At 37.7% G+C, this 20,490-nt stretch overlaps 1 protein-coding gene across 1 annotated transcript in view; it reads right to left on the minus strand.

Moving 5' to 3' along the window:
• Positions 1-20,490, minus strand: part of USP32 (ubiquitin specific peptidase 32) — a gene marked incomplete at its 5' end in the record, with an annotated part of 140,329 nt that overhangs the window by 35,968 nt on the left and 83,871 nt on the right. The window contains 10 exon segments of the mRNA XM_014590131.2: positions 2,352-2,563; positions 4,008-4,119; positions 6,963-7,114; positions 8,002-8,176; positions 9,498-9,671; positions 11,420-11,525; positions 11,780-11,918; positions 12,993-13,067; positions 13,747-13,828; positions 16,860-17,014. Coding sequence (XP_014445617.1) covers positions 2,352-2,563; positions 4,008-4,119; positions 6,963-7,114; positions 8,002-8,176; positions 9,498-9,671; positions 11,420-11,525; positions 11,780-11,918; positions 12,993-13,067; positions 13,747-13,828; positions 16,860-17,014 — 1,382 coding nt within the window.

The following is a 20,490-nucleotide window of genomic DNA, read 5'->3' on the forward strand; positions in this document are numbered from 1 at the left end:
GGAAAGAGATAAGAGATATACATTTGTGACAGGGACTTACTGTGTGGTGATTCTATTGTCCCAGCCATTCAATTAGCTAGAATTACAGGTGTACCTGAACACATCTGGCATGTTCAGACTGGCAAATGGGAACCAAAACCTGGGCTTTCCATGAGGCCTACCAAGTTGATGGCACTATCTTGTGTATCACCATGTTAGGATCCTTTGTATCTTTTCATTCCTCAGTACTTGATTTTTTGGGGAGTTAATTTTTTTTTTGATATGATGATAAATTCTATCTGTAGTGGGTTGAACAGTAGCCTCCTGAATGATAAGTTTGTGTTCTAAGCCTCAGAACCAGCAAATGTGAATTAATTTGGCAAAATGATCCTTTGTAGACATAATTAAGTTGAGGATTTCAAGATGAGATGATCCTGGATTATCTGGGTAAGCCCTACAACCAATGAAAAGTGATCTTATAAGAGGAAAAGCAGAGGGACCAGCAGTTGACGTAACGGCTATGTCGCTGGACTCCCATGTAGTTGACTGTGATTCGAGTCTCGGACCTGGTGGCTTAAACTCAGGCCGGGCACACGTGCGTGCATGCCCATGATCCCAAGAGGAGAATGAAGAAGAGATTGCAGCGTGGCCATCCCCCCCGGGCGGGGTGGTGGTGGTGGTAATTTCTTGGTTTCTGTCTCTCTTTTTCTAGTGTGTGCACGTGCCCTATAGCAAAAACCTCTCAAGAAAAAAAAAAAAAAAAAGGGCGGAAAAACAGAGGGAGGAGAAACCATGTGAGGATAGATTGCAGTTACATAGTGATAAACCAAGGTCTGTCTGAGGCTACCAGAAGTTGAAAAAGGCAAGGAAACATTCTCCTTTAGAACCATTAGAGGGAACATAGCTCTATTAACACCTTAGTTTTGGATGTCTGACCTCCAGAATATGAAATAAACAAACTTCTGGGGGCCAGCAGGTGGTGTAGTGGTTAAGGGGCTGGACTCCTACATGGCCAACCTTTAAGTCCCACATCCAATGGCTTGAGAATCATGCTAGGCACATGTGCATGTGTGCCTAAATTCCTGAAAGGAGACTGGAGGAGAAGGGATTGTGGCATGATTATCTCTATGGGGTGTGTGTGTGTGTGTGATATCTCACTTTCCCTTTCTCTGTCTCTCTCTCTGGTGAGTGTACATGCCCTATGGCAAAAATCTTAAAAAAAAAAAAAGAAAAGAAACTTATCTTACAAGTTGGGGGAGAGAGAGAGGGAGGAAAAAAAGCGAAGCACCCTCCAATAGGGGCTGGCCACACTAATCCTTTTTCTTCCCTTTCTTCATCTTGTCAGGATTCCAGGCATATGTACATGTATGCTAGTGTGCCACATATGGGATCCAGCTTCCTCTGCATAGCTCTTAAAACCCTTCACTGTTAGCGATGGCCAAAATTTCAGGTCTTTTCAAGCCACTAAGTTTGTGGAAACTAATACAGTACTTTTTTTTTGCAATTTCATTTTCTCTTTTTGCTGTTACATAATTAGTATTCTTGATTTTTTTTTCATATTGCCTTTGCATCCTTACAAAGCTCAGTTCATCTATTTTTTAAATGAGTAGGGACCAATATATTTAATCCAATAATTACAATGAGAGTAGAAAAAATTAAAAGAATAATTTTGTGAGCAGAAATAGAGGTCACTAGTGGATCTTAGAAATTATCTAGCAGTCTGACTCCTTTATTTTATAAAATTAAGACAGTAAAGTCTGAAGAGCTAAATCAGCTATCTAATTCTAGAGGCAAAATTAGAACTAAAACATAGGTTGCTCACTTCCTAGCCCAGTGTTCTTTCTATTCTCCCAAGTTGCCACTGTATGTGATGAATACCTCTTTAACAATCATTCACTGATCACACTTTTCAAATTTTCCTTCTTTGCCCCCTCCCTTAAATCAGAGTCAGCCTTAACCACAATAGCTATAATAGTCTATTAAGGGAGGAATTAGACACTTACTGTTTTGCCCAAGAAAATTCCAAAACATTCAAACAAAATACACACACATGCACAAAACAAAGCCTGCCCCAAAGACATCACATTATATGGCAGAGTGGATATACATGCCTACATGGAAAAACAGGATACAGAAATTTTAAAAGAAAGTTTATTCAGCTACACTGGCTGCCTTGCTGCCTCTTAACATAAGAGAGAGAACAGTCATTTCATACACTGGCCATCATGTGACATTAAATCCTGGCTCCATCATTTACATTAGCATACACAACACATTGAAAATACATTCAACGAAAATATTAGAAGGATAGAAAATGGCTATGTTTCACAGATGATACTGGCAGGAGTTGAGTTGCCTAAAATGTAACTAACCATTTTTCGGTGGACTGCAATGATGTAGCCTGTAAAGGGGCTGTCAGGAAGAGATGGCATATGACCATTCACCATTCCATTTGTCAAGTTCTTCTCAATTCCACATGGCACGACAGTGTTTGGCATTCCATTGGGAATGAATATTGGTCGGGGCAGGTCCCCATTGGTAGTTAGAGTGAACATTCCATTTGTAGATGGAGAAGAAGAGAAATCTACAAATTCAAAGATAAGTACAGCATTATATGCTTTGCTTTTCTTTCTCAAGTATCTTGAAGACTAGAGCCAGTGACAGAGTAGTCTTTTGTTTTATTTTAGAAACACAGGACAGGGAAACATTATAGTTCAAATAATAATTCTAGATTTACTGGAAGATTTTAATTTCAAATTTTACTTAAACTCACACTTATGACTAAATGGCAAAGCAAGAATAACTGCTGGAAACTGCTGAGTAGAAATTTTGAAAAATCTGTATCAGCACGATGTTGTGGCATTCACAGTTCTACCATTTGCTTTCTCTTTTCTCTCCTCTAAAAATGCATTTCTCCATTTCTTTCAAAATGCTCTAATCCAGTATCTAGCCAGCTGTTGCTTTTTATATTTAAATAACAATTAAATTAGAAATGCATTCTCTCTATTTCATTAGCCATATTTCAAGTGTTCAAGAGACCGTGTGACTGGTGGACACTATACTGGAGAATAAAGATCATAAAATGTTCCCATCATTATGGAGTTCTATCACCAGTGATGCTCTAAACATAAAGAACCATTAAACCATTCACCAAATCACCATCAGTACTTCTACTATGAGTAAATGAGAGAAGCCTGTTTACAGAGCGTTTTATGTAGGTGAATTAACCTTCTAAGTAGTGGAAAGAAGAATGGGCAAAGAATATTAATGGCCAAAAGGATGAGAAATCATCTTAAATCGCATGCAGAACTGGATAGATTCCTTTTCAATTTTATACTTTGTTTTCTGGTTATTATGTTCCTCTCACACCATCTACTGCCATGTAATATTAGGTAAGAGTTAAATACATCTGAGTTCTAATGCTATACAGATGTTCCACAACTTACGGTATTATATCCTGATAAACCCACCATAAGTCAAAAATGCATTTAACATACCTATCTTCGCAAGTATCACAGCTTAGCTTAGCCTACTTTAAATATGCTCAAAACACTTATATTGGTATATAGTAGGGTAAAATCATCTAACACAAAGCCTATTTTATAATAAGGTATTTAATATTTTATGTAATCTATAGAATATTGTATTGAAAATTAAAAACAACATGGCTGAATGAATACTGTACAGTTTCCACCAAATGTGTACTCAGAGGAATTTGAGCCAAATGGTTAGTTAATAAGGTTTCCTTCAGGTTGTAACATTCTTTTGTTCTAATATTCTTAGCATGAACATTAAAAAAATGACAACTTTCAGACCAATTATTTTTAGAATTACTTTTAAAATTTTATTTACTATTATTATTTTTTCATTTGCTATAGGGCACAAATGCTCACCAGAGAGAGATGGAGGTCAGGGAGGCAGTGAAAAAGAAAGTCACAGGTCCAGGCCCTGAACCACAGTCGGTCATGTGCTGGCCCCTATATCAATATCTAAAGCTGAAATGAAAAGAAGCTCTAGTTCTGTCTTACCTGTCTGAATTGGACTAGAAGCTGACGTTGGAGATGCAGGAATAGGAATTTCAAATGCACACAAAAATCCACTCACTGAGAGTCGCACTTTTTGGTTGTCCTGAGGGAAATTCTACAGAAAAAAAGCAAGATGAAAATAAAATGTTGTGTTTTTTAAAATTTAAAATATCGATTGACTGACTGATCGCCAGAGGGTGTGTGTGTGCTTCCCAGACAAAGGTAAAACACCCTGTGAAGGGATGTGGTCATACTAATCCTTTCTCCTACATTTTTCTTTTTCCTTTTCAGTTTTGCTATAGGATACATGTACTTGCTGGAAAGAGAGAGAAGGGCAGAGACAGAAAGAGAAAGAAAGAGGAAGAATGTGAGAAATCACCACTGGGGAATGGCCACATACCATATTTTCTTCTCCACTGGAGGATAGCCACACCACATTTTCTTCTCCTACATTCTCTTTCTAGGATTTCTGTCATGTACATACATGTACCTGGTGTGTTTTTCAAGCTGCTGGGTCCTAGACTTGAACCATATAGCCAGCCAAGTGGGATCCAGCTGTCTTTTTTTAAAAATTAATTTAATTATTCTTTTTTTAAGGTTTTGTTATAGGGCACTTGTGCTCACCAGAGAGAGAGAAAGCACACCACCAGGTCCAGGACTCAAACTGCAGTTGGCCATGTGGGAGTCCAGCACCTTAACCACCACACCATCTGCTGGGCCCAGAATCCAGCTGCCTTAACCACCATGTCACAAGCTGGCCCCAATTTCTCCATCTAGTCAGAATTTTGGGCACACAATGTTTTTCAAACCACCAGGGCCAGGATTTGAACCACTGCTGGTCACATGGGATTTGGCTTTTTATGCATGCTAATTAACTACTGCACTGTAAGGATGGCCCAGGAAGATGGTTTAAATAAAATGGAAAAATTGTTGCTCACATGTATTTGCAGAGAATGTCTTAGATACTTTCATCATTAAAACCAATAAGATGATCAATTTTTTTCAACTAAACTAAAAAATGAATTCTTCATAAAATTACTGAACACTGGGGCTAGCTGGTTGCACAGTGGTTAAGGCAGGTGTCTCTAAGATGGCCAACTGTGAGACCTGGACTTGGTGGCTTGAGAAACATTTACATGCATGCCCCAAATCTCCAGAGGAGAATAGAAGGAATGGAGAAGAGAACATGGCATGGCCATCACCCTTGGGGGTGCTTTCTCACTTGCTCTGTCTCTGGCAATATATAGGCTCCCTATAGCAAAATTACAAACAAATTTAAAAATTACTAAAAACTTCACCACCAAATAAAAACATTTTTTCTTTCCATAGGAAGGAAGTATGTTATGTATGATTGACTTTTCAAGTGTCATCCTCCATTTCAAGCATCTAAACATTAAACCCTCAGAGAGAGCTTGCTTTCACACTTCCTATGATAAAAATGTCAGTGAGGTGGTAGGCTACTGAGAAATACTAAAGATGAATGTTGGGACTAGCAGGTGGTATAGTGGTTAAGGTGCTGGATTCCCATTATGGTTGACTGCGGTTTGAGTCCCAGACCCAGCAACTTGAAACTCAGATCAGGTGCATGTGTGTCCATGTCCAGAATCCTGAGAAGAGAATGGAGGAGAAGGGATTGAAGTGTGGCCATCTCTCTTGGGGGTGAGTTCTCGCCTTCTGTCTCTTTGCTTCTCTCTGGTGAGTGCACACACCCTAAGCAAAAACAAAAACAAAAAAACTCTAAAAAATGCATGACTTTCCTGACAATCCAATATATATATACATATGCATAAATTTTTTGTCAGAGCATACATGCACTTGTCAGAGAGAAATTAAACAGAGAGAGAGGTTAAGTGAGAAAGAACTCCCCCACACCATGGGCATGGTCACACCACAATCCCTTCTCTATTTCTTCCTTCTTTCAGGATTTTGAGCACACACACATATGCCCAATTTGTTTGGTGTGTTTTTTTTTTTTTTTTGAGAGCTTTTTTTGCTATGAGGTGCATGTGCTTGTCAGAAAGACAGAGAGAGACAGAGAGACAGAAAGCGAGAAATCACCCCTCCAGGGGGGATGGTCATGCTGCAATCCCTTCTCCTCTCGGGATCTTGGGCACGCACACACACACAGTTGGTGTGAGTTTAAGCCACAGGGTCTGGGACTCGAACTGCAGTTGACTACATGGGAGTCCAGTGACATAGCCATTACGCTAACTGCTGGTTCCCCCAATTTGTTTTTCAAGCCACTGAGTTTTGGACTTGAAATATGCAGTCGGTCACGTGAGATTTAGCCACCTTAACAACCAGGCCATGGGTTGGCCCTAGGCGATAATATGTTTATTAGATTATCCCACCAACTGGTATGCTATGCAGGAAGATATGGTTTATGTCAATTTGTCTTTAGTTTCTAATTTCTAAAGCCAAGTGTACATATTCATAAATAAAAACTAAAAATATATATTTATTTATAAATACATAAAATACTTTAACCTAGGAAGAATCCTGGTGACAGTGGTAATACAAAAGAGAAGTCATGTGTAGCTGTCTTTGGAGGAAATTTATGCTATAGTGATATAATTAGATCAATCCATATAGACAGCCTTGTATTTTTTCCTTCTTTGAAACACCACCAATGTTATCACTCTTTTTTTTAAGTTTGTGGGTTGTGAAACTCAGTAGTTATTTTTGGTTATGTTTTAATAACAATTATTTGATAATAATAATTGAGAAAAGGGCCTGGTGCTGGTGTAGTATAACATAATTGGACTCATGGTGAAGGTCCTTGGTTCAGATCCCAGGACCTGTGCACATGAGACTGGAGGTAGATCACAGCATGGGAACATTTTTGCCTCTGTTTCTCCATCTCCTAGAAAAAGTAGACAAACTTTTTAAAAAGTGGAACAGACTGTGATATTTGAAGGATGGAATAAAAAGTTTACTAGAAAGAGTAATTAATATTACCTTTATGTTAGAACCATGTACTTCTGCGAGAAGAATTTGTTCTGATTTAAGTCCACAGAGATCACTTAGCTGTTTTTTTAAACCTGTATATTTTTCATCCATATTCAGTCTCAATCCATATCGTACAGGGGTAGAACCATCTAACTTAATTACTACGAAAAGAGAAAAAAAAAAATTATCAGTAAAATCCAGGTTTCATTGAAAATTTCATATACTGCATGTGGGTTTGGCTTGCAAATAGCAAAAATTACAATCTAGAATTTTTAATTTTTTATGTAAAAGCTAAAACAGATGGTACTTGAGGAAATCAGTTTTTTTTTTTTTTTTTGAGAGGTTTTTGCTACAGCACGCGTGCACTTACCAGAGAGATAGAGAGACAGAAAGCGAGAAATTACCTCCCAGGGCAGGGGGCCATGCCTCAATCCCTTCTCCTCCATTCTCCTCTTGGGATCATGGGCACGCACGCACACGCACCCAGCGTGAGTTTAATAAAGCCACTGGGTCCGGGACCCAACCTGTGGTCGACTACATGGGAGTCCAGCAACATAGCCATTACACTAACTGCTGTTCCCGAAATCAGTATTTTTTGATGTTCACATGATATAGAATGTGAATGGTTTTGTAAAGTTTAATGCAAATTTCTAAAATGTTTGAAACTAAAAGAATCAATGAGCACAAAAGCAGGCCCCAAAATGGGTTCCAAACCTCAAACTATGCCTGAAACTAGTTACTAGATTATAACATAGTGACTATCAATCTTTTTAAAAAAATTATTTAATTTTATTTGTTATTATTATTATTTAATTTGACCATACAGAGAGAGAGAGAGAAAGAGAAAGTGAGAAAGAAAGCCACCAACTCTGGGGCTTGAACCACGTTTGGCCATGTGGGAATCCAGTGCCTTTAACTACCATGCCACCTGCTGGCCCCAATCTTTATGAGAACTCACTATAAACAAACCACTACTTATAAATTCAGGCTGCTTTAATAAAGTGAAAGAAAATGGAATCGAATAATTTTTTAGAACTTCGTGACCCACCTGTTATTTCCAAGTGCATATAACTGTCCATTGGTAGTGGCAAAGACAAAAAATTGAAAGGGTCAAATCGGACACTTATATGCCCACATGTTTTGCATTTGACCTGGGATCTTAGCTGCCCATGGAACAAATCCACAACAATTGATCTATTTCTTCTCAGATGGTTGTCCCAGGCCTAGGAAAGAAAAAGATTACAGATTTTTTTCCACTAAAATTCAAGAGATAAATACTTCTATAAAATTCAAAGAAACTGGTCAAATCCGTTAGATTTAAAAGCAAAGAATAGAATACTTAATCATTTATGAATATATAGGCTTTCAACCTACAAATTTAAAATTCAGGTATGTAATTTATAATGTGTTGCCTACTAAGAGTGGAGAAAGCTATTACAAGAACAGAAGGTGATTCTTTCTGTCCAACCTGTAAAATATTGATAAATTTAAATTAAAATATTAAATTTAGATGGAAAAAAAATCTGTTTTTCATTTATTCTTACCAAGGTAACAATGGTGAATATTAAAGTCCTTTTTTACAGGGCTGGCAGGTGGCATGGTGGTTAAGAGGACTGAACTCCCACATGGCTGACTACAGTTTGAGTCCCAGACCTGGTGGCTTGCCTTTTTCTTTTTTTAAAGAATTATTTATTTACTTTTATTTATTCATGCATTTATTTTCATTTGACCAGAGAAAGACAGCCACACAGAGAAAAGGAAAGTGAAAAAGCAAGCCACCAGATCTGGGACTGGAACTGTGGTCAGCCATGTGGGAGTGTCCAGCGCCTTAATTGCCACACCACTTGCTGGTACCCTGGTAGCTTGCTTTCTCACTCCCCCCTCCCACTCTACCCCTCTCTGGTCAAATTAAAATAAGTAAATAAATAAAGTTAAATAAAAGAATTATTTTTTAAAAAGTTATTTTTTGCTATAGGGCACATGTACTTGCTAGAGAGACAGAAAGACAGCAAAACAGAAGTCACCCCTCCCAGGGGGGGATGGCCACCCATAATCCCCTCTCTTCCATTCTCCTCTTGGGATTTTGGACACGCTTGCACATGCGCCTGGCATGAATTTCAAGTCACTGGGTCTGAGACTTGAACCATGGTCAGCCATGTGGGAGTTCAGCAACGTAAGGGACATAACCATTACGTCCAAGTATTAAAGTTTTTTGCCCATCCAGAGGTAGATAAAACATGCCAATAGGACACTATATAGATTACTCTGGCAATTATGGGGACTCTTTAAATTCCATTGGATATTTATTCCTAAATCATGTCTCATAAAGCTTACAACATAAATGGTGACATTCTTCTATTTTCAGTAAAGGTGCTTTTGTTTTTTATTATGTAATAATTAGACACAGAAATATACAAATTTCCTTGTTTTCACAATAAAATTCTGATCATAGAGCAGTTTAATTTGCATTTATATTATGCAACATGTATTTGTGGTCACATCATTTTATGTATTGCTTACATGAGAAATTCAAAACCGACAAACCTCTGCAGCTACTTCCCAGTCTGGTCGGCCATCACTGTCCTTGAGTTCCACATATGGTTTCTCATGGACTCGGTTGAGATCTTCATGAAGACCATCCAAGAGAAAAGCCAGAAGTTCTTGGGAGTCCTGTTGCTGGAACCCATTAAACCTGGGAGCATATTTTGCTATGGTCCACTATAAATATAAGAGGAGTCATAGTCTTTATTTCCTACCCTATAAAATTTGGAACATGCCTCAATCAGAGGCAGTATAAGGAAGAAAATAGTACAGTATTAGTCTGCCTCTTTTTCATCAAATACATTTTTGATAATCATAAAATATTTCTTATCTTAATTGCAAATGACCCAAAAAAAAAAGAGAATCAGTATGGCCAGTACTATGTACTAGCTCAGTATCATATAAGCAAACTGAGTTGTTTAAGCACACTATTAAGACAGAAATATTAAAATAGTACCTGCTCACATTAAAAAAATTCCTGTTCTATTTTTTATCCTTTTAGAGAGAGAGAGAGAGAGAGTGAGCGAGCACCACCACCCCCTAAATGGGATGTGGTCATACCACCATCCTTTCTTCCTTCATTTATCTATCCTATCAGGATTTCAGACATGTACATAAATGTACTAACATGCTGGGCTGAGATTCAAACCACAATCACCTATGTGAGGTCTTTAAGCACAGGGCTCAACCACTGTGTTACAGGGCCAGCCCAGAAGATTTCCTATGCTATGGCCAGCCCCAAATTTTCCTTCCATTGATATCTTTTCTGGTCTTGTATTGTTTTATTATTAGACTCAAAAGAACATAGAGTCTAACGATGAGGACTTACTAGTTTATAACCTTGGGCAAGCGATTTAATCTGTCTGAACATTAGTTTCCTGAGTCTTTAAATGGGGATAAAAATATTGCTTTACACTGTAGGATTATTTATAGGATTACATGAGTTAATACACATAAAGTAAGTAGACTAGGGCCTGGCAAGTGGCATTCAAATTTTTAACTATTACGATTGTAAATTTTTTTTTTTTTTGAGAGGTTTTAGCTATAGGGCGCATGGGCTCGCCAGAAAGAGACAGAAAGTGAAAAATGAACCCCCAGGGAGGATGGCCGTGCCGCAATCCCTTCTCCTCCGTTCTCCTCTCAGGATCTTGGGCATGCATGCACACGCACCCAGCATGAGTTTAAGACACCAGGTCCAGAACTCAAACTGTGGTCGACTACATGGGAGTCCAGCGACATAGCCATTATGCCAACTGCTGGTCCCACAATTGTCAATTTTTAACCTAAAAGGTTTTTCCTTGTTTTTAAATAAAATCCAAACTTCATGAAGATCTATTACATATGCTATTAATAAAACACATCCATTAGGGACGAGAAGTTGGCGTAACGGCTATGTCACTGGACTCCCAGGTAGTTGACTGCGGTTCGAGTCCCAAGCCCAATGGCTTAAACTCACGCCGGGCGCATGTATGCGTGTGTCCAAGATCCTGAGAGGAGAATGGAGGAGAAGGGACTGCGGCATGGCCATCCCCCTGGGGGGGTGATTTCTTGCTTTCTGTCTCTCTCTTTCTGGTGAGTGCACATGTCCTATAGCAAAAACCTCTCAAACAAACAAACAAAACTTATATCCATTAATACACTCTTTTATTTTACTACATTTTACTCTCCATACAAGTAAGATATTTGATAAGTTAGTAAAACGAACAACATCCTAAATTTAGACCATGCCTTTGGTCTTTTTATCCACTACATATACAGTAGTAGTTTACATTTCTGAACAAGTAAAAGTACTTGACGTATGATTGATGCCTAGTGAAAGATTAAAAATACAAACACACAGATTAAATAGAAAAACAAAACATAGAAAAAATAATTACATAAATGTTCAGAAATGAAGTACTTCTATATCATTTTAACCTGCTTACCCGAAGCTTTAATGGGGCAACATTCTTCTGAGTTCCACTCCAAAGTTCCTGTACTAAATCACCATAGCATTTAGCCATATGCCCCTTCATACCAATGGGATTTGTCCTGGAAGTTTGAGAGGAAAATATGTTACCAAAGATTCTCATATATATCACAATCATGGGGACACAGAAATGTCCAATATTTCACACCAAAATATATTTTCTTTTTGAAACAAGAAATGTCCCGTGGTCCTTATTTCATACTAAACAGGACAAATGAGATTTTTTTTTCTTCCGCAGGGCAAGGGAAGAGAAGAATCACGTGATATTGAATTCAGATCAAAGTCACCAAAATGCCAATGACTCAAGAAAGATTACCTGTTGAGTTCATAAAGATGTCTCCCTGAGATAAAATACTGTGTGAGTGGCTGTGTGTTACTAACACACTGGATACTTGAGTTCATGAAGCATGTGTTTCCCAGGTTACTCAGACCTGTGGCTCCCTTTTCTGTGGGAACTGGAAAAAACAAGATGAGAGCAAAAGTCTAGCTGTTGATATGACATGGAACGGTCACTTGTATTCAATACAGTGATCTTTACTTCTCTTCTAACTAGCTAAATGGTACTAATCTTTCTGTAGCAAGTCTCTCAAATACTTAAGTATTTAAAGTATTTTTCATGTAGTGTCTCTGGCAATCATGATGATCCAAGTCATTTATAATCTAGAAATGGAAATTATTTAATGCCCTATTTTCTTTTTTTTTTTTTTTTTTTGTTGAGATTTTTGCTATAGGGTACAAGTGCTCAAACAAAGAGATGGGAAGCAAGAAATCACCTTCAAAGCGGGTGGCCATGCTGCAATCCCTTCATTATCCTCTCAGGATTTTGGGCATGTATGCACATGAGCCTGGTGTGAGCTTCAAGCCACCAGTCTAGGACTCGTACCACAGTTGACCACATGGGAGTCCAGTGCCTTAATCACTATACCACCTGCTGGCCCCATAGCTCTTTTTATTGTAAAGAATTATTTATTATTATTATTTTTAAATTTGACTAGAGGGAGGGAAAGTGAGAAAGCAAGTCACCAGGACCAGGACTGGAACCACAGTTGGCCATGTGGGGTGCTACCTTAACCACCGGCACGTGTGCTCCCCAGAAAGAGAGAAAGGAACAGAAAGTGAGAAATCACCCCCCAAGGGGGATGGCCACGCCGCAATCCCTTCTCCTCCATTCTCCTCTCAGGATCTTGAGCACGCACGCACATGCAACTGGCATGAGTTTAAGCCACTGGGTCCGGGACTTGAACCATAGTCAACTACATGGGAGTCCAGCGACATAGCCATTACGCTAACTGCTGGTCCCTATTGCTATGTATATTTTTTAAAGAATTCAAGCAATTTTCCTCTTAGTATGTCTTTAAAAATATATAAATTACTTAAGATACTGAGTTTACCAACATCAAATGCTGCTTCAGGAAAAGAAGGGGATAGAAGGAGACCCACTGAAAATTATTAACTCTGTAGTAGTTGAGAGAAGAAAAATAGGAATAAATTTAAAATAATCTCTTTAAAATAATACACGGGAGACTTACCCTTGTGTCTATCTATTTTACTACTGTTTGCTATAAAGGACATCTCCTCAGGCCAACTCATATCTTTATTGCGAACTGAAAAGACAAATAGGAATATATTAACTTAATTCATACCCATTTAATTGTCCTTGTTTTTCAAAAAAGAGTTCTTATTTCTAGATCAAAAACTGAAAAAAATTAAGTTAATGTTAGTGAGAGGCTCTGAAACCATTTCTACTGTTTATAAAGAGTTACTGGGTTAGAATTTGGAGACAAAAATATTAGAAATACCACGATTCTTTCTTAAATTTTAACAACTGTCAGAGTAGTTTGTTTTAACACAAAGGCAGTTAGAAATGTTTCCATGAAATTTGATAGAGAAAGACTTAAAAGTTTTCAATGACAGGCATATGTGTGAATTCATGTGAATATACAAGTAGCTCTGTGAGTGAGCAGCTAATGTTGATGAATAATAAAAGCTTGTATCACCAACCATGCAAGACAGTTGGTCTCCTTACTTAAATTCAAAGAAACAGCTTTAAAATGTTAAGAAATTTTGTAAGTTTGTAAGTGAATTCACTTGCTCCTACCTACCTTTCCTATCCTTATTAGCCTCTGACTATTATTTTTCTTTTCCAACAATCTAAGTAAAATTGTTAGGATGACATAATAATCAACTCATAGTTGCTTTGGGAAAAATTATAAAATAGATTATTAGTAACTCTTTAAACTCTTCCACTAAAATCAAATACAGATATATGCTTCCATCTTGTACCTTCAATTACTAGGTGTTGTTCATCCTGGATTTTCAAATATTCCAATCGATGATCCTCATCATCCAGAAGTGTAAGATAATTCTGTGTAAGGAGGAGGAAGTGTTAATTTGGTTGGTAAACTTTGAACAAGCATAGAAATTAAAATGCATGTTGGAGGCTGGCAGGTGGCATGGTGTTGTTAAGATGCTGGACTCCCACATGGCTGACTGTGGTTCAAGTCCTGGGCCTGGTGGCTTGCTTCATCACTATCCCCTGCCCCTCTCTCTCCCTGCTTCCGGTCAAACTAAAAATTAATATGCTAGTAACAATAAATAAGAGTATTTAAAAAAGAAATAAAAACGAATGTCAATGAAAAACTTCTTGTAGTTACTTAATTCATGTCACAAATATTTTGCATATTATAGCTGTTCACAAATATTTATAATTTAGGCAAATTAGGGTAAAACAATGTGTACTTCATAAACATTCTCTATATCCCTAAAAATGTGTATAATTTTTGAGACCAGTAGAAGATCCATCACATATTTAACCAAAGTTCACTGAGACTTAGATACTCGTTTTCTTTTCTAAGAATTACTTATTTATTAATTTAATTTATTATTCTTATTATTTTTATTTGACCAGAGAGAGACAGAAAGAGAGGGAAAGTGAGAAAGCAAGCCACCAGGTCTGCCACCAGGACCTGAACCGTGGTCAGACATGTGGGAGTCAATGCCCTAAACATAATGCCACTTGCTGGTCCCCAAGACTTGAATATTCTGAAGTTTTGTGAAAGTTTTCAGAATCAAAATGGAGTCATTTGTGTCAACTTGTATTAAACCCCAATAAAACTGTGTAGAGGAAGGCCATGGAGGGTTGGGGAGGTGATACTCAAGCAAGTATACCTGATAACAAGAACTGTCACAAGAACTCTGCCAGAATTGCAATCTGGTGCAAAGTCCACTGAAATCTTACATTAAAAAGTACTTCTGTAATGACATCTGCCCCCAAATTACTTTTCTAGTCTTGGAGTGACATTTGTCCACAGGATAGACATTATCTTTCTTCTTTTTTTTGGAGAGGTTTTTCGCTATAGGGCACATGCGCTCGCCAGACAGACAGAGAGAGACATAGAGACAGAAAGTGAGAAATCACCCCCCAGGGGGGATGGTCATGCCGCAATCCCTTCTCCTCCGTTCTCCTCTCGGGATCTTGGGCACACACGCACACGTGCCCTGCGTGAGATTGAAGCCACCGGGTCCGAGACGCGAACCGTGGTCGACTACGTGGGAGTCCAGCGACACAGCCATTACGCTAACTGCTGGTTCCCAACATTACCTTTCTTATTGATCACAGGAGTCAAAGATAATTATCTCATAAGGACTTATGCAATCCTTTATTTTTAAAAATAGGATAACAGTTTACTATGGCAAGCATAATACACATTGCAACATCTAATATAAAATAAACATTATTCTCCCTGTTATTCAGAGGTTGAATACCATACAGGAATTTCTTTAGTATTTAGTATGAAAATAAGAAAATGTGTTTAATGAAACTTGATCAATTACTAAAAACAGAAAATGGAACGCCAAATGTCATACAGAATTATACATTTTTGTTTACACTCACCCTGTCTAAAGTACTTATACAATTAATTCCTTTACCTTTTACAACTAAACTGAGAGAAGTATTTTTATTTACCCATTTTGCTCATGAGAAAACTAAGGCACAGAAAGTGAAGTGACTTACTCTTAGTTATACAACTCAAAAGTGGCCGGAGCCAAGATTTAATTCCTGGCAACAAGGCTTCATGTAATGTGGTCTATGACGATACGATACTGCCTCCCAGTGGTGACCAAAGGAGGATATAAAAAAGAACATGCCAGGAAATTAGAGAACTGGTAAAAACTACATTTACGATCCAATTACAGAGTATAATCTATATTGAATACATCAGGAAGGTTATTTAAGCAATTAAGAATATATAAACAATTAAATAGAGGCAGCATTTCCTCTGATGAGGTTGGAGGACGGGGGTGGGGAGGCAGAGAATGGGAAGAATTTTTCTCCTTTTTTTAATTTGCCAGAGGGCATATGTGCTCACAGGAGAGAAACAGAGGCAGAGAGAAGCAAAATGAGAAAGCCTCCCCCTATGAGGAATGGTCATGTAACAACCCCTTCACCTTTATTTTTCCCTAATTTCAGGACTTTTGGTATGCATGCACCTGGCAGGTTTTATAAGTTGCCAGGTCCAGGACTAAAACAGTATGGTTTGTCATGTGGAATCTAGCCACCACAGGCTGGCCCTACGAAAGGAGAAATTTTCACTGTATACTTTTGTATTGTTTGAATTTTTTGTTTTGAATTATTTCATTTATTTATTTTTTAATTTGCTATATGGCATGTATACTCACCAGAGGGGGCAGGGAGAGAGAGAGAGCAAGCCAAGTGAAAAAGTAAGCTACCAAGTCTAGGACTTGAACCGTGGCTGCAGGTCTCTTGTTTGAATATTTTAAATGTGATAAATTATCTTAAGGCAAATCCAAGAAAAAAAAATATATAAATATATATATATATGTTATATACATGTATATAATATATATATAGTAAAAGAAATATAAGAGATATTTGCTATTGCTAATAATAAAACAATGTTTTTAAGATGGTACTACCCATTACGGTCCACTATTATAATGTATATTAAGTGACAAATATCTACATGTATGCGTATAGAAATTTAAATGTTGAAGTTGTCTTGCTTGTTTGTTTTACTGGCTACTGGGTGTGTGTGCTCACCAGAGAGAAAGCGGGAGAAAGAGTCAGAAATCATTCCCAGGAAAGATGGCCACAACATAGTCCCTTTTCCATTCTCCTCTTGGGTTTTGAGCACACACACACATGAACCTGGTGTGATTTTCAAGTCACTGGATCTGGGATTCAAATTGAGCAGTTGGCCATGTGGGATTCAGCCACCTTAACCTCCATGCCACCTGCTGGGCCCTAAAATGTGAAGTTTTAACTGAAATCTTAGATATGGCTTTTAGCATATTTACTATATAGAAAAAAAATCCCGTACTTGTGACATATGTTTTAACACGTAGACTCATCATGACTCTGAAGTGCCTCTTACCTCACTGTTATATAGCCACAGGCGCATATCTTCCTCTTTGATGCGCAGCCTTTGAGATAGATATTCGTGAATTTCTTTGATGGTCTGCATTCGACTAAAACAGCCGGTATAGGCTAAAACCCGCTTTAAAGGTGCATTCGGAGAAGGTACATTTCCTATGGTTATAGTAATCACAAAAAGACAGTTTTTTTTTTTTTTTTAAAGCATCCCTCTTAGCAATGGGGACCATACTATTATAGGAAATAATGACAAGAAATGAAAATTACAGGTTTAATCATTTTAAATATAAAGAGTACAATACATAAAGACAGGAGATCCAAGTGTCTTAAAGTAAGTCCCAAGTTTTAACTTGGAAAAGAAGAGCAGAAATTCACAAGCCCAAATAATTGACAACATTTGGATCCCAATAAGAGTGGGTACATACTGGTGCACAGTGGGCATTAGTATCTGGCTGCCCTCAGATGGGTCACATTCAATAGTAAAATGAAATAAAACTCAGCACTGAGTGGGGGAGATAAAATGGGACTGGCTCTGAATGGCACATAGAAATAACTGGATTTACCTGATTCACTTCTTTTAAACAAACTTCCTTTTAATTATTACTTGCATCACTCTCTATTGTTAAGTGGCCTGATAATTGGTACACTGAAAATTTTACTTAAATTACTAAATTACTAAAAAGGTACAGACTCTACAAGGCCAAACAGAGTTATATTTTCTCCCCTCCTTCTTTACAATAGAGCACATATGCATGCATATGACTGTGAAAGAGAGACAGATACCCTGCACAGGGTCTAGTCATACCACAATCCCCTTTCTCCAGTCCTCTAATCCATTGGATCCTGGGACTAGCATGTGGGCCTGGTACGTCTCAGACTGACCAGGCTAGGGACTTGAACCTTAGTCATAATGTGGGATCTGCCTTCTCTTGAATTGTGCATTACCAATGGGTAATGGTGCTGGCCCTACACAATTTAAAAATGAATCTAAGAAGTCTCCCACATAAAAATAATTATGAATGAATTAAAAATCACCCTATTGAAAAGGGCAGTAGATGGCAGATCAGAAGGTGCTGAACTCCCACATAGCCGACCATGGTTTGAGTCCCAGACCTAATGGCTGGAAAGTCACACTAGGCATGTGTACGTGCATGCCCAAAACCCCAAGAGGAAAAGGGAGAAGGGATTGCAGCATGGCCAACCCCTCTGGTGGGGTGATTTCTCATTTTCCCTCTAACTGTCTCTGTGTATTTCCAGCAAGCATATGTGCCCTATGGCAAAAACATTAAAAAAAAAAAATTGCCCCATTGGAAACTATGAGGGGAGAAAATCTATAAACTGCCTGTCTAAAATGATTACAGGTGACATGACCTTGAATTCCTGAAGGGCTTACTGTAGAAACAAAAAGTGTAGAAATACAAAGGAAAACAGAAAAAAAAAATCTAACCTCATATTTCAAAAGAGGGGGATGAAATATCAAGAGATAATGGAAATTAAAGGTAGGTTACATAAGAAGGTTGCAAACCACTGGTTATGATTCAGCCAAAAATCCAGAGAAAAGCTGTATCTTAAAATGGTCATTTGTCTGTGGGAGACTGTATTATTATTATTATTATATATATATTTTTGAAAGGCTTTGGCTATGCTGGAAAGACAGACAGAGAGACAGAAAGTGAGAAATCGCCCCCTGGGGAGAATGGGCATGCCGTAATCCCTTCTCCTCTACTCTCCTTTTGGGATATTGGGCATGCACATACATGTGCCCAACATGAGTTTCAGTAATCAAGTCGGACTCGAATCACAGTCGACTACATGGGAATCCAGTGATGTAACCATTATGCCATCTGTTGGTCTTATTGAGCAACCCAAAGTGAAAATTTAAACTTAATATATGAATATAATCCCTCTGTGGTACAAGTATACAATCCCAGGTAGTTTTTTACCCATTCAATAGTGACTTAGCTTTTTCTCTCTCATTAAATGTGCTTTTAGTGAGTCTTCACCTAATAAACAAAAGCTGAGAGAAATACTGTCATCATTTGCTTTTTAGAGTTTCCAAAAAGAACTTACGCACTTAAAAGAGGCTAAAAATAATAATCTAAGGAACAACGACTTTTGTAGCCTTATCTATAGGAAAGGCTAAGTAAATGTAAATCATTGAAACTGAGGCAAGATTTGTATACTAGTCATTTCAAAAATAGTAAAAGAGTCTAGAAAATCTGTAATAAACTGAGTATTTGAGAAAGATAAACATTATGTTACGGCAGAACAAAACCCAACTGTGATCAATTTTAAACATACAGCAAAGCAAATCTTTTACTATCTGCAAGCAAAAAGTAATTCTTAAAAGAAACAAAGTAGAAAATTTGTCCAATTATATATCAGAGGATTAGTTATAAGATTACAGCAAGAAAGCATAGATTTATAAACTTCAAAATGATTAATGATTGATTTCACAACTAATTAGTAAGGAATAAAATTTCAAATATAGAACAAATTTTGAGCCTCAAAACTACTTAGTTGTAGGATTTAGAAGCATATTATAGCATCTAAGTCAATTTCTGTGGTCCCAAGCCACGGTAAGAAAATTTGAGTTCTAGATAGTATGTATTGCATAGCTCATTAAGCAGGCAGCCAATTATATATAATTTTGTACTTTTTGAATAGCACCAACAAATCTACTGAAATTTATAGAAGCAGCAAAAATCTAGGATCAGCACAAGAGTTACAAAGAATACTTTCGAAAGTGCAAAATATCTTGCCTCTCATGTTATCCTTCAAAGAGAATCAAAGAAGACATGCTATGTGTGCCATGGAAGCAAGGCTAAAACGTTTATTCAATGGGAAATTAAATCAAGAGGTTTCAGAGATTACTTCATTACTCCTGGATTTTCATGTTTTCCCCAAAGACAAGGTGTAAGCAGAGAGCACTGCTTTGCTCTAATTCTAACTAAACCAAACCAAAACAAAAAAGTGAAAGGGTTTTCATATATTATTTTAAATAATATTTAAGGAAGACAAAAAAACTAATTTGTTCAACTTCAAAGGAGTGTTAGTACTTACACAAAATTGGTGTGAGTTCCGAGATAGTTCTAACATACTAACTTATATTAATTATAATAACCTTCTGGCATTAATACAAAGTCTGAGCTGGTGTAAGTGGATGAATTTGTTTCTTTACTACAGAAGAACAATTTCAAATATTTACAAGGCAAAAGCATAGGACAAGTACTGCCCATCAGTAAAATTTAACCTCTCACAGAAATCAAAGGGGAACTTTATACATGCTATGTCTTAAAATGGGAATTTATTGTCATTTTGATAGGGTTGGTAGTTTTCAAAGTTAATGTGCTGGGAACCAGCAGTTAGCATACTGGCTATGTCGCTGGACTCCCATGTAATCAACCACGGTTCGCGTCCCGGACCTGGTGGCTTAAAACTCACGCCGGGCACGTGTGTGTGCGTGCCCAAGATCCAGAGAGGAGAATGGAGGAGAAGGGATTGCGGTGTGACCATCGCCCCTGGGGGGTGATTTCTCGCTTTCTGTCTCTTATGTCTCTCTCTGTCTGTCTGGCGAGCACACGTGCCCTATAGCAAAAAAAAAAAAAAAAGAACAACAAAAAAAAAAACCT

The sequence above is a fragment of the Tupaia chinensis genome, unplaced genomic scaffold (assembly GCF_000334495.1).
Source record: "Tupaia chinensis unplaced genomic scaffold, TupChi_1.0 Scaffold000407_4, whole genome shotgun sequence".
NCBI classification, from domain to species: Eukaryota; Metazoa; Chordata; class Mammalia; order Scandentia; family Tupaiidae; genus Tupaia; species Tupaia belangeri.